The sequence below is a fragment of the Leptosomus discolor genome, chromosome 3, assembly GCF_034619465.1.
Source record: "Leptosomus discolor isolate bLepDis1 chromosome 3, bLepDis1.hap2, whole genome shotgun sequence".
In the NCBI taxonomy this organism is placed as follows: domain Eukaryota; kingdom Metazoa; phylum Chordata; class Aves; order Leptosomiformes; family Leptosomidae; genus Leptosomus; species Leptosomus discolor.
Window position 1 is genome coordinate 7,119,624 of NC_141393.1, and position 26,519 is coordinate 7,146,142.

Consider the following 26,519-nt stretch of genomic DNA (forward strand, 5'->3'; position numbering starts at 1 on the left):
AGAGATGTCGCATGCAGGGTAGAGGTCCTGGGAACCAGAACAAAAGGTGCAGAAGCAGTTGAACGTCTCTGTACAGCACGGCGGCTTGCACAAAAGCGAGTAAGCGCTCAGGAGCTGAGACAGAATTGGGAGCAAGATTGAGAAATGAGTGCTGACAACCAGGAGGGTGACCTGTGGGCCTTATTGGTTTCCTTAAATAGACTGTTGTGTTTTAATTCTTTGTTTTCCAAAACGATACTGTCTTGTGTATTGGGCTGTCCTTTGAACAGTGCCGCAGATTTTGAGGAAAGCTTGGCAGTTCCTGCCAGAACTCCAGAGTCTCCGCTGAAAACAAGCGAGTGACTTGTTGCAGCAAACATCCAGACTATCCCCTGAATCTGAACTGGGCTCCAGCAGCCAGCGCTGGAGAGGACGGTACCAAACAGGCGCTGCGATCCATTGATGTGAAGAAAGGGCTCCAGGCTTTTCTGTGAAGAGAGTAGTCCCTAAATCCTGGTACTGGCGCTGACCCAGAAGAATTGTATTTCGGCATGTTAGATGGACACGGGCTTTCTGCTGCGAGATTAGAGAAATGGGGCTTTTTGGCAGGAGCTTAAAGATAAGTCTGGTCAGGTAATTACTTATGTCAGAAAGCTGTAAAGGAAAGTTTTGGAGGCAAGTAGAACTGATGCTGTGATTTAGACCACGTTGCGCCGTGGTTGATTTCCCAGGTACCTGTTTATGTGTAACAAATCACATATACATGACCGTCTTTGTTAATAGCTTCTTTGGTGCTGTTGATATCTTGCTTTATTTCTGCCATTCCTAAAGAAAGCACGTCTTTTAAGTGTGTTTTGGCGTTCAAAAATCAAATTAAGTTACTGTGGAGGGGAAAAATGTCTAAATTTAGTCAGATTGTTACTAGGTGTCTGAAACTGTCTTCCCCAGAGAGAAGGGAGGGGGGTGACAATCTTATATCTCTTGTCCTGCCACATGTGGTCAGATTCTGTTGTTGAGATCAACAGGAGTACTTACGTTGGTTTTGTCAGATCATTTGTTCTCTTTTTGTATCGCTACTGGGATATCCCTGTAGCACTTTTCATAAATGAGTAAAGAAATTAGATTTATTGTTGGTTTTCAAGAGCAGTTGGTTTCAGATATTTAAGTCTTTGGAAAAGCCTCACTGGCATAGGAATTTTAGGCTAAGGAAGGGAATTATGCATTTTAGTTTGTCATTCTTCGTGTTTATTTAAAAAAGCTGTGGAAGACAGGGAGGGTAAAGGTTAAAATAATATTAACTGAGCCCTCCAAATCTATCAGTTTCATTCTCCTTTTCCTGAGCATTACTGTAGTTAAAGTAAGTAGTTAATCAGAATCAGAAAACTGTATTAGCATTGCTGACATGGATTTGTCAATAGTGAATTGGGAGTGTGGAAACCGGAGGGAAAAAACCCAGCCGAAAACCAAAACAGCCCAGCTTTTGGCTCAGACCACATTGCCTAAGATATTTGCCTTAATATTGTGCTGTAAGAAATTCTGTTAAAATGAAATCTTTCCAAAACCTGAATGCTGTTGTGAGCTTAACAGTAAAATATTTTCCTAGGACTGCTTATATGGAAAAATTCAAGGAATGTACAGTTTTGTTTTAACATTGACTTGAAAGCATTGGGATAATTACGCACTCAGATGCTGGTGTATCAAAAAGGGTCTTTGTTAGCCTTTCCGTGGTGCCGCGTACAATCGAAGGGATGCTCAGGATGTGTTTCAGCAGTGTCATGCCCTGGCATCCCACAGGGCTCAGTTTCTTTCCGACTAGCCCTGCACTCCTTACGCCAGGCTGAGGAGGGTGAAAAGAGTTAAATAAAAATAACATTGCTGCAAACTGACTTAATAAGACTTAGCACATAAATATTACTATTCCTGTTATCTGACGTGTGCTGTGTGCTGGTAGCGTGGTGATAGCAGACCTGCATAAGTTCCTAAGCAGAGAGAAATGAAAAAAGCAGAAAGGTTGGCTACATCATCTAGTCCAGCCGCTTCTAGTACAGAAATATGCTTTGTCTGGACAAGTTTTACTGACCCCAATCTCTGGCTTCTGTTTCTTGCCTGGGGATGTTTTTGTGGCATAGCTGTTCCTCCTCTTTCCCCTACTAGTGCCTTTTTGGTGTCGTGTCTCCTTTCTCCTCCTCCTTAGCACTTGAGAGATTTCTGAGAAGACTGTTAGTTGTTATTTCTTTTCGCTGCTGGGGGAAGGAGGTGAAAGAAGGCAATGTCGTTTTGGAGACAGGGAAAGGGAGAGACGACAGGATGGGAGGAAGTGTGAATGCTGCACCTTGAGCTGATACTTCTGGACTCTGTGCTAAAACAACCTCTTTCTGCTAGCAGGCAAACACTGATATACCTGGCATTTGCCAAGAGTCCCGTCCCAAACCCCTGTGTGAAAGGCGCACTGATACATTATAATTTTTGCTTCTCTAATAGCTGCAACTTTTCCTGAAAGGACAGTGGGTTTTGTTCCAAATAAGCTCCTTATCACTGTATGGGCAGCTCTTCTCTGTATATAATCTATAGCTGCTTTTTTCTTAATGCTGTGTTGTATCATAGTCTGAAACAAAAACCGGCTACTGCTTTTGTTTCTTATTATTTAAACTGAGAGATGTCTCAAACAGTGTATCTAGGATAGTGAAAAGTAAATCAGCCAGTTTTATTTGTAATGTAAAGACATTATTTAAACCCCCCTCCCAATTTAACCTGTATTTCTCTCATCTAAAACCATGCAGTACATGAATGGAAAGTCAGTTGCTCACCAATCCATGCTGCGCAGTCTTTTACATAAACAAAGTCATAAGGATAAGCAAATGCCTGCCTTCTAATTAGCAGTGCGTTTTGTGGTTCCATACATTCCAAATTGTAATAGACAGCGAGGGTGCCTAAAATAATCCCTGAGAAAAAACTCGTATGCCACGAAGATAGGGGTGGGAGGGAGAAGAGCAGGAAAATCTGTTTTCTGTGTTCTTGGAAGCCTTTTCTATCTCCATTTGGATGCTGTCAGCTTCTTTTACACAAACATTACAGCATCCAAGGGGAATTACAAATACTTACCCATGACCACAATGTCAGATCTTAGGTTTGTCAGGAGAAAGCAATGCAAAAGCAGGGTCTTGGACCTGCTGCTTTCGTTTTGGTTTTAGCATGCTGATAAATGCCTCCTAATGCTGGAAAGAGGTAAGGCTGGCTGTCTAGGTGGAATACAAGAAATTTAAAAATCTTACCTCATAGATGCGAAATGGTTTCTGGATCTGTAAAAGTGCTATGTAAGCCCTAAGTAATAGTTGCTGTCTCTTGTGATGTCTTTGAAATGACACAACTTCCCTTTTATACCAGTCTCTTACGAAACGGCTAGGGACCACTTGGGACTGGGACACAAAACTGAGATGCTACTGGTCAAATGATTTGTAACTGAGATAATACTGGTCAAATTAAGCCTTTTAACTTCAGCAAGAGTTATTGTAAATGTACCTTATCGCAACATCAGTGAAAAGGGGAAAGGCAAAACTTTCCACTGGTAAGTTATCAGTTGCCATCCCAGTGTTGTGACTGCAGTGTAACCTGTGCAGGGCTGCCCAAGTTGGAAGCCCCTGAGCTCGGGAGCCTGCATGGCCACACCTCTGTACTTGCACTGCAAGGAGTCGGCAGTGTAGATACAGCCTGTTCATATCCAGAGGGTCTACAGAGCTGATGTGATTGCAGGACTTGACCAGGCTTCAGCCCCTTTCAGGTGGGCGTGTATATTGTAACTCTCATCTTCCGTCTAACCCTTTCCCAAATCAAAGCAGACTAAGATCCAGTTTACAGGAAAAAGCCTTTACCTAAAGGCCGGACAGCTGTAGGGCAGGAATAACAGCCAGACATGGGTTTGTTGTTTGGCTTGGTGTTGTGTGGTTTTTTTGTTTTTTTTTGTTTTTTTTTTTTTTTCTTCCCCTCCTCGTTGCTAAGTGGAATGTAATCCATGTTGCCAGAGCCCATCAGCTAAAGTGGTGATTTTGGGAAATGAAAACAAATGAGCTGCGTCATACAGCTGCACAGTCTCCTTGAGGTGCAGACCTGCTGGCTGGACACAAACCAGCGCGGTTGTTTTGCCATGCAAAAGTTCGTGCTGGTTCCTAACACTTGCACCTTGGCCCAGTCTGTAGGTGAGAAAGATGTAGGTGAGAGCCAGTGCTTTGAAAATAATATTGATGAACCAGAAATGAGCTGCATGCATACAGCCTCCCCACCGTTAGGCATAGCTCCCTTGTAGTTACTGGGTGACCATCTGAGAGTAAATGACCATCGTGATCCCCTCTGGCATCTTGGGAACCCCACAAAGAGAGGAAGACAAATGAAAATTTTCGTCCTGTCCTCCCAGGAGTCCCCGGACAGAGGTGGGCATCTGTAGCAGCATAAATGGTGGTGGGGAAAGAGGCTGGTGATGAGCCTGGTCCATTTGTCGAGAGCCTTCCTGTATCTCTTGGCCAATGTCAGCAGAAGTCGCTCTCATTAAAAAAGTGTTAGGAATGCACCAGTGGCAACTCCACTAACAGCGAGCAGCTGTTCTGGTGATGCCCTCCAGAGATGTGGTTCCTGCAATCTGAGCTGCTCCCTTTTTCCACACACAAGTAGTTTCCCAAAATATTTATCATGGTTTTGATCATTGCCTGAAACTGAATTTTCTTTTCTATGGCTGGAACGACATTGTTCTGGATTTGGAAAGAGTGAGACTTTTTCTCTCACCAGATGAGGGTGTACACATGTAAAATGTTGGTATATCTTTCCCTTCAGTTAGGTTAGAGTCACAAATATTGTTAAAACTTTAAATCTAAAGGTCTTATTTAAACATTAATCCGTTACAATGGGTCTAACATACCCACATAAATGTAGTTATGAAGTATAATATTTTAATGAATTAGCATAGTTTGTAAATCAACAACTCCTAGGAATATAAAAAGACCCTGCATTTGTATCTTAAAATATCATGAAGCAGTATTAGAGCTGAATTTTTAACCTTTCTTTTCATACTCTTTTTTTTTAATGTGTGGTAGCCTGCTTTTAATGTTGCAGCAAAAGCTTGTTGCCCAGAAATAACAGTATGCTAACTATGAAAGTTGGAGTGACTCATGGCTGACTTGAGAACTCCTTACCACGTTTCGCCTTCAGGAGACTGGCACCATAACAGTGTTAGGAGCGGCCGTGCCAGGCTCCTGGGCAGTGCAGAAGAAGGCCAGAACTATCTGTTCTCATCACATACACAGACCCATTTCAATGGAAAACTTGAGCTGCTGATATTTCCGTAGAGATCGGCCTAGATCCGTGAAAGTACTTCTCAAGGACTTACGTCTTCAATTTTCTTAGCTATTTTCTGCAACTGTCTAAACAAAAATATCCATGCTCCAAATTCAGCAAGGTCACTGTCCTCAACCACAAATTTAATTAACCACTTTCCCCTTCTGCTGACTTTTTTTTTTTTTCTTCTTTAGTTAATTTTAACCCAGTGTCCCATGTTAGGAGCCGTTAGTCTCTACATGAGGGAGTGGATGCTTACGTGAGTGGCCCCAGGGTAGTAAAGCTCAGTAAGTGATCACCAGTGGGAGCCAGGGCTATACACAGCATTACACCGTGGAAAGCTTCCGATCTCCTATTGCAGACAAAATGTCTACAAAAACAATACTACTACTTTCCTAAATTCCTGCGTTTTGCAGATGTAAAGCTCAATTTCTGCAGGGGAAGCCAGGCTGTTTTGGGGGAGCTTGTAGTGCTCTGTCTTTTTGCTGCTGCTGCTAATTTTTGTGAGCACCATAGAATACAGTAGAAAATTGAAACTGTGTGAAAGATCAACAAATCAGTGTAGAATGTCACGCAGCAACATCTGTTAACTTTGGCTCTATGTCATATCCTCCTGACCCCTCCTTTCCAGCCACAAGTCTCCTGTTTTGTGAGAGCTCAGAGTGATAGGGACTTGGGGGGGGGGCGGCGGGGGGGGAATGTCTAGCTCTTTCTCAGTGGTCTGAAGGGCTTGCAAAAGTACCATCTGGAATGAAAGTTTTATGTTTGTATGTTTCTATATTTTTAGTTATGAAACAAATGGGAATTTGCTGAATGAATTAATTGTATTGCGCTGTAAAAGCCTATCTTGAGAGCCGTTATATCTGGGAGCTTATAAAGCCTGCAGAGAGAAATGAAAGTGGCTTCCCTTTCTAATTAGGGCTTTCAGGAAATCATTGATTACAGAATCAAATAGAGTTGCTTAGAGACATTTGTTTGATATTACTTCTGATAAACAAAATTTTTACCTAATAATAATTTTACTAGAGACACTGGAAGCAGCCGTATTCTCTAACGATAAGCCTGCCTTCAATAAAACTTCCCCCTTTCCTCCTACCTTGTCCAAACAGTTATAGCTAATGAAACATTACTTCCAAACTGCAGATCCCGGTAAAAAAATATATAGAAAGATATACCAAATCATGAAGAGATGAGTGATACAGTAGACAGTATGTTCTTAGTGGGATGGTCTTTGTCCAGACTGGGTTAATGGTATAAGCTGCTTCTTCCATTGCATTTTAAAAAAGTCGGAACAAACCCTTGACCTGGTATGTAGAAATTTCTTACTCCTTTTTTTTCTATTATTTTTTTATTTTTTTAAACAGGGTCAGCATATTTCACTAGCTCCCATTCAAAAGCTAGAGGAAGCTTTGTATGAGTATCAGCCTCTGCAAGTGGAGACATATGGACCACAAGTTCCAGAGCTTGAAATGCTGGGAAGGCTGGGGTAAGTAACACAGCGAGTTTTAATTCCCATTTCATGGCATTATAGCTGGGACTGTTACCATCTTCACTTTGCCAGCACGTAGAGGTTTTTTTCCTTTCTTTTTTTTAAGGATCTTAATGGAATATTAGACTTCCTGCCCAACCAACATTTTGTTTGGGTGGATAAGCTGAAATTTTTGGTTCTCTAGCCTTTATAGATCTATTGAGAGCTGGACTGGATTGCATTAGTGTTTTTAAGGTTGTCCTTGGCAGTCGTAGTGAAGTAGCTGTTCATTTTCAGTTGCACGGTATTAAAAAATAAATAAATAAAAATCTGGGGCTTAATTTACCCAGCTGTAAGCCAGTAAAAATATTAAAGTTGGGCTGTTTGCCATGGAAAAGGGTAGATTTACTTGTCGACTGCTGTCTACAGTCAAACTGCATTTGTGAGAAATGAAGCACAGAGCTTAACTTTGTCAAAAAATATAATGCAGGGCTGGTCCAGCAGCTTGGCGGCATCGTGGTGTGCAGCCATGTTTGGAAGGGAGTTTGGGAGCCTGCTGTGCCCTGGGTAATGGAGTCTGGGAAGTCCAAAAGTGACGTGTCTGCTCTCTAGAGAGGTGTTTGTAGCTGAAATGCCACCTGAAAACGTGTAGCTACTGGGATAGCGAGTGTCACCCAACTGGTCGTGGCCTAACTTTCAAGGTCGACAGCCCTTACAGTGCCTGGAAAACTACGTGGCAGAATGAACGTGCAGACTGGCAAGGCAAGAAAGAGTTTAAAAAAATAACAGTTTATGTTTAACTGTGCAATACGGGAAAACTGAAGCCACAAAGTACTGAACAAAGTTGAGACACTTTAGTCTGCAGTTTCAGAGACCACTGAAATCCAAACAGGAATCCCATCTAGTTCACTGGCACGGGAGAAGTTGTATCTCAGCCAGAAAATGATAGAGGTAAATAGACTTTCTTAAGTAAATAAGCAACCCAATGGTGCTTCAGAAAATTCAAGGCTGTCTGGACTTGAGGTTGTCTCCATTTTTATTATTTCTATGTCCTCCTGATGCCTGTAATTTTTATTAGCTGATATCAAGCTTCTGAGACCAAATATTAATTAGCAGTTTAAACTTGGGCAGAGCCAGATTCAGCCTTTGGCACCTGTTTGGATGGAGCACAGCTGTGAGGGACCTCCAATGTGAGGGGAGCTTTGAGGCCCTCTCAGCCCTAAGCCTCATCACAAATGAAAACGCTTGGGGAGAAAAAAAAGATGACTGGTGCAGGGAGGATTCCCAGTCCCTATCCCTTCGTCTGTGCCCCGGTAAGGTGAGTGCTGGTGTCCAGATCTGGCAGAAACCTTGTTCTATCGGTGTCCATCCCATCGAATTGCTTGTGACACTGCTTCGAAGGCAACCCAACGCCTTGCAAAGCAAAATCCTTTCAATACTGCAGTTGCGTTGCAGCGTGTGCGTGCGAGCGTATTTGAGCAGGGTTTACAAACTACACGGTCTTTTCTTGGAGACCTCTTGTCACATGGATGTCATTTTACTGCTCCAAGCATGAGCAGCCAGGGTTGTTCGGCTTGGCTCTGGAGGCGATGAAAGAGTTAAGAGTGGCAGGGGTGCTGGGTGGCTGTGGTAGCAAGAGGAGGTGTGTGGGTGGGTCGGTGGTGCCCACCAGAAGAGTTCTTCTGAGTCCTGAGGCTGTTTGCAATTCCAAAACAAATATATCGATGCTGTGGGTTCCCAGCTGGTACAACTCACCCTATTCCATGGGGTGTCTGAAATACCTTAAACCACGCAAGGCTGTTCATTTATGTATTTGTGTTTCTGTGTTTATATGAACTCGCGCGCATTTCCTGTTGATGATGAACGCTTAACTAATGTGCCTCCCTCCCTGCCTGGGTTTTTTTCAGGCAGCTGCATACAGCTGCCTGGGTGAGGCAGAAGAGCTGGGCACAATGTTATCCACTCCCACTAAAGATTTTTAGTTTCCTCTTCATTTGCTCTCATGTAAGGACAGGTTAAATAGACATTTATTTACTTATTTTTTGTTTCTCGTGCTCTTCTTGTTCTTATTAATAATTTTGCGGTCTGGCTATTTACTGCCTCATGTGCAGGCTGTTACCAGCTGAGTTTCTGGAGCCAGAATTATTGCAAAAACACTGCCAACCTGGAGACTTTGAATTCACTTCCGGTAGCATAATTTATTAACTTTTTCTTTTGAAGATAAAATTTGTTATATTCGAAACACTCAGTAGAATGGGCTTTTTGAATATTCACATCTTAATCTCTTACCTTTTGCAAGACTCACTTTAGGTTTCAGCATCAATGTTGCTTTTCTTTCTTAGTAAACTCCTGTAGTGGAGACAGGAGCTGGCAAGAAGGTTTCTAGCGAAGAGCAAGAAAAAGGGTGAATCCTTAAGGGACCATTTAGAACATTTGTTAGGCATGTTTTATAATTAAAAAAAATTGATTTTTAAGATGACATATTATTTGCTCATTAGGCTTTACGAAAAACTTTGTGTGCAGTCCAATAAATTTGATGCTGCATCCTCCCACTGCTCTTCTGTGTGGATTTTGCATATTTTGCAAAAAAAGGGAAATTTGTTCAAACTGTTCTTAAAAATTTGTTTCCAGTTTCTCTTGGGGCTGTAAATTTTCTCTTTCTCTGTGTACTGCAGAAAAGCATTAACATCCTTATGATGCGTTTTTTGCTATTGTGTTAGAAGTCTGAGAGTAATAAAGAAATATTTGTTTTGTTTCCCAACACAGATGATTGGTATAATGTGTAGGGGTCTGTGTCCTTCAGCCCCCCTCCTCCCAGGTTTTTTTTTTAATGGAGGAAGATTTTTCTGGAAGTAATGAAATACAGGCAATAATCATCAATTACATAGCTTTCTGGGAGCAACACGTATTACACTAACTTGTAGAAAGTATTTAACTTCTGGCAGGGGAATGAAGCTTTCTCAGAGCCAGCATCTGATAGAGGTTCCCTTGATTACATGTCTGTGGGGCAAGCAAGTCTCAGTGGCTGATGGTCCCATGGACACACACTGAATGTGCCAGGGTGGTGAAGGTTGGATCTGGGCGGTGAAGGTCACTTTGGGTGTTCGGGCTGTGAGGACCAGCTCCTGCCTGTCTCAGCTGTCAGATGTCACGTATGAAAGCGTCTCACAAACCTGTGGTGCTGTCCTTGGAGAAAAGTAGGGCCTTTGGTCACTGTAACATACCCGTCCTGGAGGCAGGCTCTACATCTGCCTGACCCTCTGTGGTGACTGATAGTCCTGGGTCTGTCTGACTTGGTTGCTGCTCTGCGTTACTGAAGTGTTCAGTGATGTCCATCTTTGTGGTGTGGTTTTTTTGTTTTTTTTTTTTTCCTCTGGTGTTTTAGCTGAGCACACTGAATTTATGTGGTTGGAGGTCTGGATTTTTCTTACTGCAAAACAAAAGAAATGAAAAATATAACAAACTCTGACATGCCAAGTAATGAAAGGCCAAAACAGGATGAGGATGGAAATTAGCTTGTTTTAAAAATGTATGTATGTTATGTAGTTTTGCTTAAAACACAAACAAAAACAAAAAACCCCTGAGAATCAAAATGATGTTTGTTTGAGGTCCTGAAAAATGTGAAGACGTTCTTGGCATTAGTTGCAAGTACGTATGGCTAGCAGGAGTGACCACACAGCATTCTCACACCAAGTATTTACAGCTGTGGAAGAGCCATACACAAGCTACTTAAAAACTGACTATGAATTGAAAATCTGCTTCTGCAATTAACATTTTGGGTAAAGATGTGTGAACTTCATGTCTGAAAGTTTAGAAGCAATCTCTTGTAATCCAAAGTGGATCGTACTTTTAACAGGGCACCAGTCCTATTCTTGCCATTCTAACAAAATAGAGGTAATTTACAAGTACGATTGAAAATGTCTATTTGCGCTCCACTTAAAAATCTTCTGCCTTAACAGAGACCTTTTGAGCAGACTTTGTAATCAAGTCAAGCCTGGGCTGCTTAAAATAAAATTGAATTTGCCTACTTAACTTTGTCTGGAGAGGTACATCCTGAATATATACATGTGTATATAAAAAATCAGGTTTGGTGCAAAAATCTTTGCTTTTCTTTAGGGAAAAGTGTGACCTCCCTTTGATCTATCAACTTGTTTTCATGTATAACCGCATTGTTAGGAGCATTCCAGTTAGTCAATGTTTTGATTAAATATGGTGCAAAAATAAAGTTCAGTGATGAATGCTAATCTAATGAGGATGGGTAATATACTTTGATAATTTAAAAGTTAAATCTAGGCAAAATGTCACTTTAAGAGCTGAGGGTAAGTACTGAAGTAAAAATCAGAGTGCTGCAGCAGTCTGTACGTGCAATGAACGTGTTTTAACCTACTGTGCTTCTGATAAACGATTAATTCCTTTTTTTTCCTAATGTAGGACAGCTCAGTCATTTTAAATTTCTAATTTAAGATGAGGAGGTTGGATTTCATACCTGTTAGAGCTTTTGATAGCATTTAATTTTTAACCTTCATTTCAAGTGGAAAATTTCTGCATATTTCTTTGTTGTACAGTCTTGTAGTGTAATTTTAAACACATGTCGAGTTCTGGCACTTAATCTAGAAATGACTCGTGTAACTTCTTTGCTGTCAGTCATAGTGATATTTTTTTTTAAGTGAGGCGATAGTAGGGATGCTCTCCAACCTGCTCTTAAACTGTAGTTGATCTGGTCTTTGGCTGGATTAGTTTTTGCTAAAACCCTGTCGGTGTCTGGGTTGGGTTCAGGAGAGTGAAATAACTGAGAATTGATTTTGAATGGGTGACAGGACTGCCAGGCTTTAAAAATTGTAGCAGGTGATTTTTCACATCTGCTCTCTTTGTCATTGGGGTATGCAGATATTTACTGAATCTTGGAAACGAAGAAAAGCCGCAAATGAAGGGCTTATTTGATCTGCTTTGGCCCATTGGTTTTGAACACTGAATTAATTCTGCTCCTTTGACTAGAATATAGTTTCTCAATAAAACTCAGTAGTCAGAGTCAAAAGATTGAGTAAGAGCAAGAAAAGCTCGTCTTGCTTCAGAGAGCATGTAGAGAGCTGCACTCCTTCTTGCAGGAATTCTTTTGGCTACCAAGGCATATGGTCTGAATTTCCCAGTGTCTCCTGTTGCAGGGCCTGATCCTCAGTAGAAAGATTTCCGTTGGCTGCAGTGCTTTTTGAATCAGGCACCTAATGAATGAGAATTGGCAGGTAAGAAGTGATTATTGCTTTAAGGACACAGCTATATTTGCATATAGCCTTTTAAAGTGAAGTATTTTTTTCTTCATTTTACCATGAATAGGTGAATAAAACGCTATGAATGACAATAGAAGTACTACGTGGGTGCACTTTTTTGGAACAGTGACTATGGCCAAGTGTGCTGTCTTTTTTGAGAGGGTGGAACAAGGAAACAGAACTGTGTGTAAACGTTCTTAATTTGTTTTGGTGTAGAAACTGTCTTGTGTTACTTTAGCATACTAGAAATCCTACAGGTTTCGATGTAGGATTTTGCAAATTTAATATAGAGGAGGTAGATTAGCACCAGTTTTTCCAACTGAGTGGAAATCGAGGAAAGGAGCACGGCCTCTGCTACGTCTGAATTCTTACTGTTTAAGAAAGCAGCTTTCTGGCAAAAACGTCTATGAACATTTCAAACGACACCCTGTAGTATATGGTGTTTTGCATGGAGCTCTTCTGTCAAGGTCATTAGCAATTGAATATATTAAAAGTGGACTGCTTATGAAACGGAGAGTTTTGCTTCCTGCCCGCCCACCTGTGGGTATAGTGTGGGTTCTGTAACTGTAAAAGGTCTCGGGAGGGTTATAAAAGCAGAGAATATGGAAAAAATATAAAGAAACAAAGAAGGAAGCCTGCATATACCATGTCGTTTCTTATATGTGAAGTTGGCTGTAGTTGTGTATGTACCACTAAATTAACCTCAAAAGCTGGCCGTGACAGCAGAATGTCCATAGTAATTGTTTTTGTTGGCGTTTGGCTTCAAAATTAACTCATCGATCTAACATGAGTCTCTGTGCTCAGAATACTGCTCTGGTAATGTTTTTTTACTTTTTCATGCAATCATGGAAAAAATATGTTTCTGCTCGAAGCAGTTGTCAAACAAGCTTCTTTCATCGACAATCAGACACAGGGCAGCTGAGTAAGGCTGTTTAGTCTAGAATAAATACTCAAGAGATTACAAGGTCGCTGTAGGAAATGTAATTATACCATTTATTCCAGAATAGTCTTTTTGTAGCGTGGGCTTGCAGAATACTAAATCCTGCGTTTATTAAAATACATCTAATATGAAGAAAAAAAATAATTCAGAGCCTTAACATAAGGAATGGAGGATTGTCTGGCAAACTGTACTACAGGATTAACCTGTAAATATTTAAAAATGCTTCAGAAAACCGGGATGGTAATATTTGCTTCATTATTGAAAATTGGTAGGAGTCAAACCCTGAATTGTCTGTGCAGGTGTAGAGGCAATGCTGCTAAGTAGGCAGCTGAAAGTGTCAGGCAAAGCTGTCTGCTGATGGATTATAATGCGGCAGGAGGCATCCAGCAATTGTGTGGGCCAAACGCCCTATTTTCTGTGCTCTTTGTATCTCCCCAAATCAAACCGTTATTACTGCCAGTCACTTAAAAATATCTGATCATCTGTGATAGTTCTTATCTGTTGTTGAAAGCCCTTCTTTGCTTTCATCCTTCCCTTCATCCCCTGCACCGATATCACTGTTGATGTATGGTTCTCCTGTGACTTTGTATGTCCACAGACTTTACTGCTTCGTTGTCTTCCATCAGCTTAGAAAAATATATTTTGGTGGAACTTAAGTTTTAGATCTTCTGTTGCTTCTCTGAAATTATGTGGTAAGTTTTGAGGTCAGTAGTTTTTGTGCTCAGTGTTTTATTTTTCTTTACTTTTTTTCTTCCTTGCTTCTATCTGCACTCTGTCGTATTGACCTTTTTGAGTCCTCCTCTGACTCCTTAGCCAGATGTATAATTGCATTGGGAATTGTGTAGTTGCCACAAGAAAAAATGATACATTTTGCATGTGCAGGAGTGATCTTTCCTGCTTATCTCTCACTTCAGCAACAGAAGGGCCTCGGTGTCCTCACTTTCGTAGTTCATCCTGGGACAGAGCCCCCAAATGCTTTCTTTTTAAGCTCAGTGTTAGACTATGGAGGCAGGAACACCTTAATGATGAGGAGTCTGTCCAGTGACGGTCATGGAGAATATGGGAGCTCTTTGAGGACCACCGCTGAGAGGAAGAGCTCCTCCTCTTGATCAGCATCTGAGCATCGCTCGTGCTTTGTACTTGGCTGTAACGCTTGGCAGGGAGATGTCAGGACAAGTTGCTCTGGGGCAGTCTAGGCAAACACTATCACAGTTTTCCAAAGGGTCTGTTTGAATAGGCTAATTTTTAAATGAATTATTTGGTCTCAGATGTAATTGTAGAAAGGTGAGAAGCACCTGGTTTTGAGTTTGCCCTCTAAGGCATTTGTAAAAATCCATTCTAATAAAGTTGCAAGAGGGAAGTCTGAGAGCGCTGGGGTTATTCAGCCTGGAGAGGAGAAGACTCTGGGGAGACCTTATAGCAGCCCTCCACTACCTGAAGGGGGCCTACAGGAAAGGTGGGGAGGGACTGTTCACAAGGGCACGTAGTGATAGGACGAGGGGCAATGGTTTTAAACTAGAAACGGGTAGATTTAGATTGGATATTAGGAAGATGTTCTTTACCCTAAGGGAGGTAAAGCACTGGAACAGCTTGCCCAGGGCGGTGATGGAGGCCCCATCCCTGGAGACATTCAAGATCAGGCTTGATGGGGCTCTGGGCAACCTGATGCAGCTAAAGATATCCCTGCTCACTGCAGGGGGGTTGGACTAGATGACCTTTGGGAGTCTCTTCCAGCCCAATGCATTCTATGATTCTAACTCCGAAACAAGGAAGACAGAGAGGCTTCCTAGATGCTTCAAGGCTGTTGCTTCAAGAAGGGGGAGTTATGTATAATGAAAATATTTAGACTGAGTGGGACAGCGAGCAAAATAGACCCCCAAAGAAGAAAATAAAAACCAGAAATGATGCATCTTATTCATTCTGACACTGATAATCATAGTTGTAAAGCAGCCTTCCAAATGAAAATGGTTTGTTCAGGTATCAAATGGCTGAAAAGGTGGATTACAAGTTTCCTGAAAGGGCAGAAGGAAGCATGGGGGTGTCTTGCTTGAAGCTTTATGCAGCTTTTTAAGCTGTTGCTCATGATTCTTTAACCCCCTTCAGCTAGCTTTGTTGCAGCTTTATTCTTGAGGAATGGTGTTTCTCACAGTGATCAGGAGTCAACAATATTTAAAGCTTCTCTGAAGAGTGTGAAAGTGGTAGGAGTGAGAGATCTCTTCCTGAAGGAACGTGCCATTTGCCAGTCAGTAATTCCATTCATAAATTTGATCCTATATATGTAACTGATCTCACACCAGATATGATGGATGGCAAGATTTTTAAGGGTTGGGCTGGTAGTCTCTGTTTTCTTATTTTGATGATGACCCTGACGTCCCCCAGATTAGATCACGCTGGAGGAACTTTTTGGAAAAGTGGAACTGGAGAAATTTCCTTAAAGTTAGTATCTAATCACATGTGTTCTCTTCTTTGTTTTTCCTAGTTTCCTTTTAAAAAAACCAAATACCCACGTCTTACATACCCAGAACTGGAGTTTATAGTTCCTTCCATTCCAGCAGTTTGTGCGTTGACAGATTGTCGTCACATTTTGTGGAGCAGCAGAGATTTTGGGAGTAACTGAGATCCTAGCTGCTGCATGAAGAGGAGTCGTTGGATATGGGGTGGGACCCTAAAAGTATCTTCAGGGACAAAAAGGCTGCCTGGTAAACTTATAACTTACTAGCCACCAGAGAAGCTGCATGGAGTGAGACACATCATAAATGTCCTAACTGCCTGAGAAAAGCTTCAGTCAGAGTTGTAAGCACCCACAAGACCAAGCTGTAGGAAGCCAGATTGCATTAGCTCTGGTGTCATGGCGCCAGAAAAGAGAGGAAAACTGAGAAAACTGAAGCTCTTTGGATCTCTGAAATGGGAAGATGTTCAAGGACAGGTAAAAGGTTATTAGCTCAGGTGTCTTTTGTAGTTAGAGACTCGTGTATGTTGGGTCGGGGGGCAGAAGAGCAACCCAAGCCTTTAACAAACCAACAAAGCCCAAAAAAGCACAGCTGCTCTTAGTTTTGTGTGTTCTGGACCCCTTTTATTCATCATGAACTCTAACAACGTGAGATGCTTTTAATTCAAAGTCTCTTAAATGCCAGTATTTGCGGGATGGGGGTGTAATCAATTCTCTAAATACTAGTCTTTTCTAAGTGTCCACTGCTTTTATTTCTAATCAGCCTCTGTATCAAATGGTTGAGATGTTACCTGGTTGCTTGACACCCACAATAAGGTCGCTGGCTCACGGTGCCGTCTGCGCAGTGCTTTGTCTCAGCCAGTACAGCCCAGGGCAAGGCCAGTAAACCTGGCCATTTCCACGTGCAGAGCATGTGGCAGCACCCACTCAAGCTGAGAAAGGGAGGACTGACCCCTGAACGGACAGTGGTCTTGTGAAGATTGGTGGCACTAACCATATGGCTACAGAGGCGAGGATTAAGTCAGCATTTTTAAAAAATATGCCCTTTTTTCCTCCTGTGGTTTAGGGACTTAATATTTGTTTCCTATCATGCTCGATAGCTTTTTATTTGCCTTTTTTTTCGTGGGTCTCCTTACAGGGGGTTGAGGAGAGTGCCCGCAATTAAGTTGGCTGTCTGGAGATTATATACACTCATTTAGGAACTGATTTTGGTTTTAAAGCTAATATAATAATATGGTTTTAATAGTTGAAAACTGTTCTAGGTGAACAAGCCACATAGGGCCAGGCTTCCAGAAAGAATGGAGTTATTTCTCTCTTTTCCAAACTGAGGCATTCGAGTTAGGCCACATTTCTGTAACAGAGTAGGGGTTTGAACATAATCGGACTTCACAGATGAACTATTGCTCAGGCTTGAAGGTAACGCCACCGTATTTTTGTTTCTTTATGTAACTTGTATTAAATGTAAAAGCATAAATCCTTTTCAGTGGGAGTGGAGAAGAGGAGATGGTTTTCATTTGGCATAATTTCCTGTGAGACGTAGTTCTAAACAAGGCCCATATTTACACGAGACAATACAGTTTTACATGTACTGGTATATCCAGCACATTTTAAAATTGTTTAGCCAGCCCCGGGTATTAAATACCTTCACAATAAATGTGTTTAATAAAAGTAGATGAAGTTTGAAATAATTTTTGAATAATTTTACAGTAGAAACACCAGTTAAATCAACCCCGTTGCAGTAATAAATGTCACAAAAACAATTAATTATACTTGCTTGCCACTGCAAAATCAATTGTGTAACTGTTCTTCTAAAACTGACTTTTACATTACTAAATCCTAAACACTACACTTCTGTAACTTGTCAGAATCAGGTTTTGGTTAATAGATATTTTCAATGATGTAATGGGAACTTCTGGCATGGAGTCAGAATATAATGGACTGTGATTAATGTTTTAATAAGCACTTTTCTTCTACTTATGATGCAGCAGTGAAATGGTTTCCTGCTTAGATTGATAGAACAGCAGGTGTGTGTACGTACGTTTTTCTTTCAGTAAGAATAAGTTTTTCAGTTCTTCTGCTTGAAAATATTTAATGTTTTTCCTTGAGTCGAACGCTGCTGATTTGGGGTTTTCAGTTTGTTTGTTTTAAATCCAGCTATTGCCGATATTTGTCATTTGGAAGTGGAGGGTGCCATGGAAACCTTTTCAGTACTTTGCAAAAGAGGAAACTGGTTAGTTTAAAAAGTAGTTTTGATATATTGATGTTTTCTTCAGTGAAAGGATTTGTTTAAAAATAGTGTTAGAGTAATGCAAAAGCATGCGAGAACAAAGTACAGTGTTGAAAATATGAGCAGGTTAGATTTATTATTTAAGTTGATGTAATACACTTGCTACATGCTTGGTTACTCTTGTACTGGAAGTGGTTGTGTTTTCCTATATTTTAAATATTTCTACCAAAAAAAAAAAAGTCTATTTCAGTCACTGTTTTTAATGACCCATCACTCCAGATAAGTTGCAGGATAGTTGGTTTTTTTTGCTTAAAGATCCAGTCATCTGCCGTCCTGATGTAGAGGTGGCGTTTCTTTTAAGAACGCTGCTTAAGGTGAGCATGTTCTTTGTGCTCTTAATGCCCTACTAATATCAGGTGGTGGCTGCGCACTTGGTCACCACTATTCCTCCGCAGAGGAATGTATATAAAATATATAACCACAGAGCATGAGGACCACCTTCTGCTGAAACAAAGTAGTCTCTTTTATTTACTTCTCGGTCCTTGTAGGCTGGATAGTAGCAATGAATATACCTGTGATGAGGAGAGAGAAGAGGGTGAACCCTGTAGGAAGAGGAGGTCTCCTGTCTTTGGGTGTTGCTGGCATTAGTCCACTAGACAAGACTCCAGGCACCTCTGCTCTCTCATTTCAAAAAGTTGGGTGAGCCTTTCTGGAAAGACAGCAAAGGTGCTGTGGCTCCAATGCAGGCGCTCTTCTCTCTTCTCTGGAGTCTGTTGATGCTAATTGAGATTCAAGATAACGGGTAGTTTCTCCATCTCTTTGTTCTTTCCCTAAACCTGGGAATCTTATGGACTCCTCTGTTCCCAGGAGCATCAACCCATGCTTTAATTTTTCCATCAACTTTGGAAAAAACGCAGATATCAGCATACTCATGTTTTTAATACTTATTTCCCAAACAGCCTCTATAACTTGGGTTTATGCCAACTCTCTGTACTGGGGTAGCGTCTGCCTTGCATAGAGAAGGTTACTTGTGTTATTTCCTTTATTTGCTACTGCTGCATTTGTCTGGTTCTCCCTTAAAAAGATGCAGAAGGTGAGTTCTGGCTGCTATCTTTATTTCCTGACTGTCTTCCAGAATTCATGAGGAAATGCTCATAAATAAAGCCGAAAAAAATCTACACCTCTTCTCTGTTTCCTGTCATTAGAAGGTTCCCTCTCTCCTCCTCCTCTTTTCACATTTAGACCCTGATGGATTGGGCAGACTTCTTGCTCTGTGGTCATTGATTCTGTTAATTGTCAAAAAGTATTCCAGAAATGAGAGAGGAGAATCTGCACTTGGAGGCCATCTTAAAACTTGGAAGCATAAAGACTTGGTGGTTCCAGACTCTCTTCGGCACACAGTTAATTTTGGAATGAAAAATCTCACAGATACAGTCTGCAAACAATCTGACACATGGAAAGAAAATCTTGCCTTTCCCCTCCACCTCTTTATTCCATGATGTAGGTGCATCCTGCTTTTTTTCTCACTAGAAGAGCAGCAAGTATTGTTGGCAAGGTGTGAGTACAATGGGGGAGTTTTCTTTCAAGAGTTTGCGGAGAATGAATGGTAGAATGAGTGGAATTGAGCAGTCCAGGCTGTAGGATCCTTCTTCTTGACCTTTTGGCTTTTGTCTAAGAGCAGTCACTGAAGTTACTATTTTTCTGAATCTTCTATCTTATTCTCACTCACCCAGAAGTGATCTATAGACTTTTTAGGCCTGCTGAATTTGCTCTATTTATCCAGCCCTTAAATGTGCTTGGAAAAGCGTGGACTAGCAGAAGAACATATAAAACTGGCGTTGTTCAATTCTACAAACATCTGAGCAATTGATAATGTTGTAACAGCTGGTACTGACCCTGGAGGTGACAGCAATGACAGTTCAGTGCAGCCGCCCTCCCCACCGGTTGCATGAGTTCTCGCAGCTAGCGCTGCCAGACTTCTCCTGAGAGCTGTAGCGAGTTCACATGTTCCTGGACTTGCTTTTGACTCTAGTATCAAAACCCTATTCTGAAAAATTCCCATTGAACTTGCTTGGGTGCTGAGGGCAGCAGGTTTGAAAATAAATAAAACCTCAGCATAGGTCTAGTTCTGCTCCCGGCCCTGCCAGAAGGGATTTGTAGTGGCTTTGGTGGGAACAGGACTAGGAATACAGAAGTGTCTTTACTGTTCCTACCCGTGGGTAGTATGTGTGGATACCACTTTCTTTTGCAACACAGTGGATAAACTGTGTGTCCTCCCAGGCACTTCCATATAATTGAGGAGTGTGCTTGCCATGGCTCAGGGGTGTCTGCAAATAAAGGAAGGCGGCTGCCTGTATGACGGAGAGCTGCGGCAGTGAAGCTGTGTGCTAGTGCTGCAGGCTGTTTGTCGGGGTAATAGCTTGGCCAAGTTAGTAGGTCTTTGGCTTTACTGGGAGCTGTTGGCTGCTAGTTGGCTTTCCTGTATTTTGGGACAGAAAAGCTGAAAAACTGTCTGGAGTGATCTGCTAAGATCAGCTGCCCAGAGGTACTACGGTAGGAGGTTTTACAGGCTGTCTGCCCTGGGAGTTTAATATCAGAAAAGAAAAGAAAATCGATGTCTTGTCTTTTAATGCTATTTTTATCCCCTTAGAAAAATACTTTGTGAATGGGGCTAGCAAATATATAAGACTTCAGTACTCTGGTATGGGTCCATTTCATGCCTTCCTCATACACACCTCTTGTTTCCATGGGAGTTGTGGAGCAGTAATGGAGTTTAATGTGTCAGCGGGGGCTCTGGTCTAGACCTCCAGAGAGGGAGCTGGTTTCACCACTACATTGTTGTCTTTGGATGAGCTTGGGAAGCCCAGTAAGGTCAGACTTCTGAAATCTATGGTAGTTGCAAGTCTAAGCTCCTTATGAGTCTGTCCATCCCCCTGTCGTCCCGTGTGTTCCCCCCCCTTTTTTCTTTCCTTTTTTTTTTTTTTTTTTTCCATTGCTGCTTTTCATTATCTGCAAAATGGGAATGTCTGGTTTGAAATGTCAGCATTAGGCTCTGGGAAGTACTTGCTACTTACAGTAGAGAGGACCACATAAGCTGGTGTGGCTGGGTAGAGGTGATAATACAGGCTACTGGTGTTTTCAAAGAATAGTGCATTCTCTATTTTGGGCTGCTTTGAAGGATGGTTATTTGCAACAAATCCCAGAGGTTTTGTTGACTCATGACTTATATTTTGGTTTTATTCAGCATTTTTTTGCCCTTTCTTTGGGCTCCAACAGCTGAAACAGCATCGTCTTGCCACATGGCAGTTTCAGCTGAGTCTGGTGTTTGAAATGGCAACACTGCTAAATGTTTGTGACTTGTTTTTAGAACAGCATTTCAGCTGCTAGTTTCCTTAAGAAAGCAAAAACAATATTAAAAGCAAGAAATACAAATAAAGGAGAGGCTTTAAAATACTTCTGATGTAAAAAAAAAAAAAGTCAAACTAAAAAAATTGTTCAGAAGACATGCTATATTTAGCAAAATTTTTTGAAGTAACAGGAAAGCAACATCTAAATAAGCGTGTGTGCTCCTTGATTCCTTTCACCTTCTTTCCTCGCCCTTTTTTCCAACTCACACATAAACTCATCGGTTACATTTTCTCTTAATGAGCTGTTTCCAAAAAATTTTGCTTTTCCTCTGGTAAAAGGTTTGGATGCTCCCAGAAGAATAGCTGCCACATGGTGGAGGTAAATGTAGGGGGGGAAATGAGAGCTCCCCAAAACTTTACTGCCTTGCAAAGTGGTGAAGAAACTGCAGTGGTACCATTAATTCTTCCAAGCAGAGGGCAGGACTTGAGGCGTCAAGAATAACTGCTTTGAGAGCATGCTCTGAGCACCCAGAAAAGCTGTAACTTCTGCTGGAATGATTTTATTGATATATAAGTTTGTGTGTGCATATGTGTATATGCATATATCATTATATATCATTTTACATTTACAATGTAATAACTCGTTGTTACTGCTGTTGTATTATTAGGTGTTTCTGTAGGCATGTCAATGCATCGATTGTTTTAGCAACTACAGCTGAAGATAGGTGTTTTGCCCCAGAAGAGAGAAGCTAATACTCTGAGAACTTGCTGCAGAAAACCAGGTTGAATACTGAATAGACAAAGGTAACATTTTCTAGAGCAACTAATTGAAAGAAGAGTCTGTCTTGCTAGTTTTAGTGAACTGTAGGCTCTGGATTGATTAAAAGCACATACTAGGATAATCAGACTAGAGAGGAAAGGTGTTGGAAACACGGTGTTAGCGTAAAAAGGATGTGTCGGCGCACGGGGCAGCGTGTGCTGTTTGGAAAGGTGCTTGTAGAGCTGCAGAGGAGACCGACTACGCCGAGAGATAGATCAGATGTGATCCTGTTGCAGACTGTTCTATAGCCTTTGTTAAATCTGGTAGACTAAAATCCTCAAAGGCAGTTAAGCACCAAAATACCTTTGAAGTTTGGCTTCAGTCCATGTGTAAATCCTTCTTCCCCCCCACCCCTCCCATTCCCCTGCTTGATATTTGTGTATGCATCCACCTCCCTAGCTACAGAAGTAACCAGAGCTCACCTTTTGTATGTTGTCCACCATTATCTGTATGTTGTTTCCAGAATTAATTAATTCGTGTAGTGCTGTCTTGTGTGACCTGTGCTCTTTGCTCCTAGCTGCGTGACCTTTGCTATGAAGCTGTTTCTAGCTGGAAGAAGTCCGTTTTAGTGAGTGCTACAGATTTGCCTGAATAATTTATCTGTTTTCCCAGCCCCCTCAGATTTTTTGACAGCTGTGCATTTTACAAGGAGTGACTTTTATATTTTCTTTTAAGTCACAGATGAAAGTTATTGAGTATCACCGGAATAAAATGAGATCCCTGCAGGGAAAATACCTCATCAGATGATGAATCCCCATTTACACATAGTTCTATCAGTGTAAATAGTGCTTAAATATATTTTTGGTGTAGCAGCTATGAAACTACTTTGAATGTGGTGCTTTAAGAAAAAAAAAACCCGCCTGTTTTTGTTATAAACCTGAAGGTGTGCTTGATCTTTCCTTTTCGTTGAGGTGAGTCACTGAGGGATGTGTTAGTTCTTGGGGTAAAGAAATCTGAGACCAGCGCTGGTTAAACAAATCCGTAGGTCAGCGTGGAATATATTCAGCAGTGGTTACATTAAACGGACAGAGCATATAGTGAGAGCGTTTGTACTCTGGTGGGATTAAAGGATAACTCTGATGCAAAAAGATAACTAACTCAGGAAGAAGACCCGCAGCATTCCTGTGGAAATCTTACCAAATCTTTTTCTTTTTTTCCTTGAAAAAAAAAAAGGAATGTACTTTTTGTACAGAAAGTGAGGCATTTGCACTGATACAGCTTTAACCTTCATAATGAGTTACAGGGAAAAATGTGTGAAACTGCACTCGTGGTAAAGTGTGAGGGCTGCGTTTGAGGTGGCTTCTAGGGCAGCTTGGACTTGCGTGGGCTTCAGCGTGTGTTGGAATAGCACGGAGGTGGTCTGGGAAGAGCCGGCTTGGCTTCTGCTGTGGTTTTGGCTCTTCCGTGGCTCCAGCTGATAGAACCTTTGTAATACAAGTTGTTCTTGGTTACGAAGGGCATCGTGTTAGCCCATAGTAGATTTATGTGCCAAAGTATTATTTAAGTCTTTGACAGTCTCCATAGCATTTGTGTGGCAGATAATGTAATACTTCTATGTAGCTACTTCAAAGTCAACTTCCTAGAGTGCTTGCGCTGCTGCTGAGAGATCAATATGGTCCTTTGCTCTCTTCCCTTAAATCACATCAGCAGCCTGTCAGATGTGATGCACTGTGCTTGACCAACTCAATAGAAATTATTATCTTGTTAGTAAATAAATTTTATTTGACCAAACCCTCTTTCTCACCAGAACGTCAGAGTGCCTTTGGTGAGTAGGATATAGCTTTTTACTTCAGAATAGGTCCATGTCCAAATAAAACTGACTGGTTTTCTTTTGTGGTATGCTTCTCCGTGCTGCTCAGGGATAAAAACTGAGAAGTATAGGTCCTCAGAGACTCTGACGTTGTTTCCCAATTATGCATCTAGTGAGTTCTAGTTCCTGGCTGCCATCTGGGAGAGCTGGAGTACTGGTCCAGTTGCTTTTAACTGTCAGTTACGAGGAAATACATTTCGATAGAGAAGTTTTGTCGACACCTGCATTACACACCATGCTGCTGTGTATCCATTTCTGTTTTAACTGAAGAACTGTGTTAAGCACACTGTATGTGTTATCTATCTCTCCTCTGCTGCCTTTAGTTAGGAGTTTTTTACATTGATGTACAACAAACACAAACATTAAATTGCAGCTAATGGGAAATGAGTCTGGACTTGAGTTATAGTGACCATAAAATGTGGTGAGATCTGGCACTGGTTTAATGATGCCAAAGAGTGCTATGACATGTAATCTAATGACATCAGATTGTATGGTGTTGCATAAAGCACTAATATTTTATGTAGTCTTAAAAAAAAGAAAAAAAGCTTATTTATAACATTCAGTGCATGTTTGTGCACAAACACGTGTATACATGTTTATGGCTGTGTGTTAAGGCACTGGCCCACACTGTTTCTTAAAATTCTTGTTATAGCAAGGAGTTTTTATATCTTAATAATATGAGAAATTAAGCAGTTCAAGAGCACAAAGTGGGAAAATGTCCTCCTTTAATTTTCTACGGATGTTTGTGATGATTGAAGACTAAAGGAGTTTCATAATGGAACAGCAAATTGCATGAAAGGAGTTAAACTTCAGTACAAAGATACACTGTTTTAATATTCTAGAGGAGTGTATCATGTACTGATATAGTAATCACGCACCTCATCTTGCAGCTTTTTGACTTGACGTAGTCATGGAACTTCCCTTTAAAGCACAGTAATTTCTTCAAAACCCATTTGATCTGTCAAGTAGGTGTAGAAGCTTGTGTCAGACACGAAGACGATAGCAGATTTGGCTCTGACAGATGATACAAATACAGTGAAGTTAATTGACTTTGCCAGGGGAGAAAATTCTTCCTCCCAATTATGTTAAATGCCAGACAACTCTTCAGAAGTGGGGAAGGAAACATGCCTAAAGGACAATACTGACACAGTGCTTTTTCAGTAGGTGCTTTTTATGCTTTATTTTTATTGTTACTTTTTTATTATTTAAGCTTTCAGGGATAAAATAATAAAATCAATTAGCTCAATTGCATCTTTGTTTTGGGATTCTCAGACCTCATAAATCCATTGCCATTCTGTGGCCCTCTAGGATTTTCTGCCTGATTTTGTGAAGATACAAGCTTTCAGGAGGCTCAACAAAGCAATGAAGTCCTGGACTTTTTATTTTTCTGACAGTTTTAGCTGTTCTTTGACTTCATATTGGTATAATTTAGACCCTGTCAAAGTCAACAAGTTTCTGCCACGTTGTAAGTTTTTAGTATTTGGAAGGCAAAGGAAAGGACTGGGATTTTTACTTTGTTTGTTAATCCCTGGTCAGGACTATAGCCTGTCTTATATATGAAGCTCTGCAGTTTTGTGCTGCAGCACCACATGATTCTTTTACAGAAATTTCCTGTCAGTGAAGAAGGAGCCAGCCAGGCTGTCATGGTAGGGGTTATTCGAATAAATAGGAATAAAACTCCATTTTCTCCACTCTGACACCTTCCTCCCTCAGCTCAGTTTTGGTTTTTGTTTGTGTTGTATTATTGCCAAGAAATGATAACTAAAATAAATAATAAAAAGGGATTGATGTAGGCATCTTTTTTTCCTTTATCACCTTCTTCTGAGATCGTGATGCATAACGGAGCACAGTTCGTGCATGCACACATTTATACACACACTTAGCATGCCCAACAGGGTGTCTGTACTACGGTTAAGAGGGTCTGTGTGTCTATGATATATTAAAGTTGATCTGTAGTGAGTCTGGGTAACCAGACCAAATTCCATCTCTCTGGTAAGTACTACAGGTAGTCAAGTGTTGCAGCAGAACAAAGATAAAACTGTTGCAGGAGTTGGTTTTTATGGGCTAGGAAGACCTGACTGGCTGGCAGATGTTAGGTTTCTGCCCACTGGATGAGTTTCTTTCTCACTGGATGAGCCCTTTAAGTCCTCAAGACTGAGGGTGGCTGCTGTTGATTAAGGCTGCAAGGTGACCAGCATTTTTTCGGGGAAAGAAGGACAGAAGAAATGACAGCCTGTGTTCAGGTTTTTTCACAGTGATGGTAGAATCTGTTTCCAGTGTCTTTTGTAGCACAACTCTGCTATATATAGCGCCAACCTTTTTGTGTCCTACTGTTCAGTAACTCTTATGGCTTTTTCAAGAGTGTGTCGGTAAATCTGACAGTGTTTATATTTCATGCGCTTATTTTTGTGTTATATAATGCAAATCCATTATACTAGGCACCGAATAACAATTTAGAGGTGCGTGGAGGAACAGTCTGTGCCCCAAACTGCCTAAAAGTGGAGGATGCCGTCTTTAAAAGAAAAAAATTGACATAAACAGTAACAAACTAGCTCCCTTCTTATTTCTCCTGCACTTGACTCTTGCTAAATGTGGCAATGCTATCAAAACTTTTCATTCTTATGGCTTCTCCCTGTCAGTGTAACTGTTCCAGACCTTTCAGTGGCAAAGAACTCCATTCTGTTGGTGGAGTCCAACTTTTTACTCATCCTTGCATCTGGTTTTGTTGCCTTAAACCCCAGATATTTTCAGATTGACACACTATTGATCACAGTTGTATTTGGTTAAATTTGAGGTTAGTTTATATGAGTCAATGATGAAATTTCATGTGACACTCTTTTGGACATCAGGCATTCATTATCTTTAAAATAATTTTTTGAGAAACTTTATTCAG

The 26,519-nt window shown here is 41.0% G+C and overlaps 1 protein-coding gene across 2 annotated transcripts in view; it reads left to right on the forward strand.

Moving 5' to 3' along the window:
- The window catches only part of MNAT1 (MNAT1 component of CDK activating kinase), a 127,645-nt gene that overhangs the window by 80,897 nt on the left and 20,229 nt on the right, over positions 1-26,519 (forward strand). For both annotated transcript variants that reach the window (XM_086462431.1, XM_086462432.1), the window contains one exon: positions 6,666-6,787. In XM_086462431.1, coding sequence (XP_086318557.1) covers positions 6,666-6,787 — 122 coding nt within the window. The remainder of the gene's footprint in view (positions 1-6,665; positions 6,788-26,519) is intronic.